Source organism: Atta cephalotes (genome assembly GCF_000143395.1).
Source record: "Atta cephalotes unplaced genomic scaffold scaffold00009, whole genome shotgun sequence".
Taxonomy (NCBI): domain Eukaryota; kingdom Metazoa; phylum Arthropoda; class Insecta; order Hymenoptera; family Formicidae; genus Atta; species Atta cephalotes.
The window spans coordinates 3,087,481-3,093,298 of record NW_012130073.1 but is presented as its reverse complement, the minus strand read 5'-3'; the positions used below and the strand labels follow the sequence as shown (position 1 = coordinate 3,093,298).

The following is a 5,818-nucleotide window of genomic DNA, read 5'->3' as shown; positions in this document are numbered from 1 at the left end:
ATGACAAGAAGGAATATAGGTGAGACGAAAGAAATACCGATCAGCAATATGCACGATTTCGAAATTATTGAAATAAGCGTGAGAAATATTATGAAAATAATTTTTTAGAAGAAACATTATAATGTATGTTTTATTGATAAATGCAGAAATTCAATTTTATTAAATAATAATATGCACAATATTCTTATTGACGTTTTATTTTATGAATATTTTGTTTGCTTCGTCTTTTAAATTTAGAGCTATCAGATTACCAAATGGTTTAGAAGCTTTGCTAATATCCAATGAAGATTCATGCTCTTCTCAACATCAAGATATAAAAAATGAAATGAAGGTATGAACGAAATAATTTAATGTGCATTTTAGAATCTTACATCAATTTTTTTATTTACTTTATTATTAAAATTTATTAAAATTGTAATATATCAAAGACGAGTCTCACAAAAGATATCTATTTTTTCAAGATTTAATTGTATTATTGAAAGTTTTGAATTGGAAAAATTGATTTTCTTTATTAGTTGTAGAAGAATTTTTTATTAATTAATTTCAATATGTTCTATTCAATTTTAAATCATTTATGAGTTCCATTAATTGTGTTTATTCTCCATTTAATATTCAGCGTGTATTATGATACGTACATAAATATATTTTTTTAAATAGGTTGCATGTTGCTTATGTGTGAAAATAGGATTTTTCGAAGAGCCACCAGAATTTCCAGGCATATCATTTTTCTTCGAGCATATGCTTTTGACTGAATTTAAAAAATATTGCAAAGTACTAAAATATAATACACATAAATTTGATATAAAATTTATTTATTTGTATATTAAATTGTTTAAATCATTTTTACTCTCTTGCAGAAATATGATTTAGAAAAATTTTTCGAGAAATATGAAGGCAATTGCAATTACTTACTTCATTACGAATATACATCATTCGTCTTTCATATTCAAAAAGAACATTTTTTATCAGTTCTCATTTATTTTGTTGAATTTTTCACTAACCCTCTACCAGAAAAAGATGTATTTATGCAGAATCAAAGCGACATAAAAGAAGGTAGATTATACTCATAATATTGTTGTTGCAACTTGCAATCTTAACATATCGTATTTATAGAATAAATATATAGAATTTCAGACAGTTTTAAATTTAGCCAAGAATAGAATTTATCAACCACAGCTTTCCTCCTTTACGCGAACTAATCATCCAATCAACAAGATTTTTGAGGATCGTATTATAAAAGTGCACGAAAATTTGGATTACACGAAATTATATGAAGAGTTACATAAATTCAAAGAGCGCCATTATAGTGCTCGCAAAATAAAGCTGGTTATACAGGTAATTTTGTTAAAATTGCGACAAACAATTAATTACTTTTACAATATACAATTTATTTATTTCAAAAACAAGCTTAAAATTTATAACATGATACACCTTTTTATAGGCAAAATTACCGCTAAATACATTGGAACAATATGTCACAACTGATACGTGTTTTGTTAATATACCAACTAACGAACTATCTCCCGATGACTCTACCGAATTAATAAAAAGTGATGTTCCTTTTGATACTGCCGTTTTTCAAAAAATATATAAAATTTCTTCGAAACATGGACAAGTATGTGACTAAAATTTAACCAAGTCGAGAAAAAATTTATGTTTATACTATGCGTAAAAACATAAATATGTAATTTGACTTTTGCAGCTAGAAATAACATGGGCCATGCCTTCGCTATATCCTTTATATAAAAGTAAACCAGATCAATATATCTCACAGCTTATTGGACATAAAGGAAAAGGTTCCCTAATTAGTTATCTATGCGAAAAAATGTGGAATATTTCTCCTTCCAATGAGGAAATTTGTTGCAGTATACATACTTTCACGTACAGCTTAATTAAGATTGTTATAAATCTCTCCAAGAAAGGAAAACAGCATGTGAAGGAAGTTCTAGATGCGATATTTTCCTATATCAATTTGCTAAAGAAGGAAGGTCCGCAGAAAAAAATTTACGACGAGTTTAGTGAGATTTCAAAAAATACTTTTAGGTAAACTAATTTTAGAAATAAATAGATATATGAAAATAGATATATGATAATTGAAAAAATAAAATTTTCGTGAAAAATATAATGTCATTTATATTTGGAGATCTTTTTAGATATTTTGATAATGAAAATCCAGTGGATAACGTGAGGAGTTTATGTATAAATTTACACATGTATCCGTCGCGCGATTATATAACTGGAAACAAAATTTATTTGGAATATGATCCAGAAGCTATAACAAAAATTTTGAATTATTTGACGCCAGAGACTGCAAATATTATGATTTTCGACAATGATTTTGGTAATCTAGAATTAGATAAGCTCGATTCATGGTCGAAAACACGATATACAGATATCAAGGTACCACACGAATGGCTCGAACATTGGAAATCCGTCGAGCCATTGTCAGATTTTTATTTACCGGAGAAGAATATATATCTTCATATTGAACATTCTTTAGAACCATTGCCTGCAAATGTTCCAAAATATCCTATAAAATTATACAGTAACAGTATATCAGAGCTTTGGTATCGTCCGAATCCCAAGTTTCGTTTACCAAGATCTTATATGTATACACATTTTATTTCCTCTCTAGGACCTCAGTCACCGGAAAAGTAAGTAATGTAGCATAACGTATTATAATAATACTACAGTGTGTAATATTACTGACTCTAAGTACACTAATTTTTAAGTTTGGAATTATTAATACGATTTCCATAATTTTTTATTTGCATCTTTTATTTTTTTAAAAATATATAAAATTTTGAAAGAGCGGCACTGAAATATTATTAAAAAGCTTTTCTTATTAATAATATTTCAGTGCCGCTCTCATGACAATATACTGCAACATGATAAAATTACTAGTAGTGGAAGAATTATATCCAGCTACAGAGAGTGGGTACACTTATGACATCAGTGTTAGTGAGAAAGGAATTATAACAAAAATATCCGGACGTATGCCGATCGTAAGTATATATTCAAAGCAAAGTTACATAGTTTCGAAGTATATTATTTTTATTTTATTTATATTGCAGACATTGTTGTTAACTATAATAAAATACATGATGTATTTGATGGACTGTTCGAATGTTATGACGGAAATGTTTGAAATGATCAAAGATCAACAAGTTGATATTTATAACGATGCATTTACTAAACCTAAAATACTCGCTGAGTACTGGCTATTTATTGTCAAATAATTGCAACAATATTATGAAATTTTTACATAATTGAAAGAAATTATTAATAGATATTAAATAAAGAATTAATTTTGTAAAACACATTAGTAAATATATTTTTTGTCAATTAGATAATAATGAATACATTTTTAATCTTTTTTACAGGGATGTGAAATTATGGATAGTAAAATTAGTCCATTATACATACGTTGATATGCACAATGCTCTACAAAATGTCAGTTTTGAAGAATTTCAAAATTTTGCAAAATTTTTTGTCAAACGTCTATACATTCAGTGTCTCGTGCAAGGCAATATAACGCAGGATACTGCGATCGAGTCTATGCAACAATGTGTTGAAACATTTAAATGTAACTCTTTACGTTCTAATATGATACAACCGAATAGAGTTTTTCAGTTACCCTTGGGCACAAGTTATTGCAAATTAAAAAATATCAACAAACATGATCCAACTTCCATTGTGATAAATACTTATCAAATCGATGTCATGTCAATTGAGTTATCAGTGTTAATGAGACTAATGATCGTAAGTATTAAATAACATGATTTTGTATGAAATCTTAGATGTTTATTCATCTATTTTTAAAAGTAAATAAAATACGAGTAACTTCTTCGACTATTGCGACTAATTTTGTTCCTAAGTTATATTCATCCGCACGTGTTTTCAGATGATAATGAAAAAACAGTTGTCAATGCAATGCCAATTAAAAAATCAAGATTTTTTTATACAACATACTTCATGCGACTGTACGGATGTCGATGGAATTTTAGAATATTCTATTAGTGCCACATATTCAATGATAAATGAATTATACACAACTGAAGAAATTAACAAGTGGCTCGATGAATTTTTAGCATTTTTTAAAAAATTTTTGAATGAATTCTCAGAAAATGACTTAGATGATGTTAAGGAAAGATTAAGAATATTTAAGCAACATGCTGATATAAATATTGAAGAAGAAATTAATAGAAACTGGAATGAGATCATAAAATGTCAATACATGTTTGACAGACACGAGAGAGAAATACTTGCATTAAATAAAATAAAAATAAACGAACTAAGAGAATGGTTTGATAAGTACACGTGGGACGAAAATTATATGAAAAAATTGAGTGTACATATTATAGGAACTTATCCCAACAAAGCGCAATCCATTGCTTTGGAATACATAATCGACGAACATCAAGAGTATAGAAAGAGTGAAGTAGAAGAAAAATATATTACTAAAATAGGACAATACAAAAAAAATCTTTACGTTTATCCAGCAATTGAAGGATACTCAACTTAGAGTGCAGAATAAGTGGTGTTTTTAAATAATAATAAAATAATAAAATTATAATTGTAATTCTGTATAATAATAATGTTGCAGAAAAAAATGTTTTATATATGGATACGTATTTTATATATAATTATATATAATTGTATATAAAATATGTCAATTTATAATATAATTCTATATAAAAAAATTTTTTTACGAGATTCTTGTTGATTTATTGGATGATTAAAGAAATTATGTATTTATTTTTAGGCAATTTAGGGCACACGCGGAAATTTTTGAATTCTTTTTTTCTCAGTTTTGCTTGCTGATCTATATAGCAGTAAGAATTTTAATAATGATTGTGGTTTTAATAAAAAAAGAAATAATTTTTATAAAAACAGAGAAATTATCATGATTCGATAAAATTAATTGTTATTTTTTTTCAATTAAAACGTGTTCAAAAATTGTATTTTAAGACTATTTTAACCATGACTTTCAAATTCAGCAAGTGAACTAAGGAGAATATTTTGTAATTCTTAACGACGTAGCGTTACAGTGTTGTTTGCAGATTTTGTACATGATAAAAAACAATACTGTAATGCTACAATTATAGTTATTAAAAATTATAGAATAACTCCCTTAGTTTCAATAATTTAATTCTTTCTTAATTTTAAATGAAAAAAAAAAAGAATCCAATAATCGCAGCGTGTTCCTCAAATTGCTACTTATTGCTTCTATATTCTTCCCGTGCACGATAGTATTATTATAATAACAAATGTAGTTTGGAACATTTTGCAACATAGAATATTTGAAGTTAATCAAATTTTTTCACATTAAAATAAGAGTTTATGAGAATTATATATTGACAGTTTTAATTATTAACAATAATTATCCTTTGCACCGATCTTTTTTGAATGAAGGATTATAAACAAATAATGAAAATCATCCCGGGAAAAAATGTTTCATATATAATTACATATAATTATATAAAATTATATAAATTTATATATAATTATATAAAAAATACATATGTCCATATATAGGTATAATATATTTTTCCAGGATGCCATAAATGCAAATAAAGAATAAATACAAATGTAATTGTAATAATATCATGCTAATCAGGAAGTAAAGACATGCTTGGAATATAATATTTTTTATTTATTTAAATATATTCAAGATATAAAAAGACTTTTCAATAAGTCATTTTCTCTCTCTCTCTCTCTCTNTCTCTCTCTCTCTCTCTCTCTCTCTCTCTCTCTCTCTACGTCGTACGTCGTACGTTACGTACGTACGTACGTAGCTAGACGTACGTACGTACGT

The 5,818-nt window shown here is 26.6% G+C and overlaps 1 protein-coding gene across 1 annotated transcript in view; it reads left to right on the top strand.

The window, feature by feature from the left end:
- LOC105627630 (nardilysin-like) overlaps positions 1 to 5,818 on the top strand; it is a 15,667-nt gene continuing 9,849 nt past the window's right edge. Inside the window, exons 1-6 of the mRNA XM_012208908.1 lie at positions 1 to 78; positions 1,442 to 1,615; positions 1,703 to 2,043; positions 2,154 to 2,654; positions 2,861 to 3,005; positions 3,075 to 3,214. Coding sequence (XP_012064298.1) covers positions 1 to 78; positions 1,442 to 1,615; positions 1,703 to 2,043; positions 2,154 to 2,654; positions 2,861 to 3,005; positions 3,075 to 3,214 — 1,379 coding nt within the window. The remainder of the gene's footprint in view (positions 79 to 1,441; positions 1,616 to 1,702; positions 2,044 to 2,153; positions 2,655 to 2,860; positions 3,006 to 3,074; positions 3,215 to 5,818) is intronic.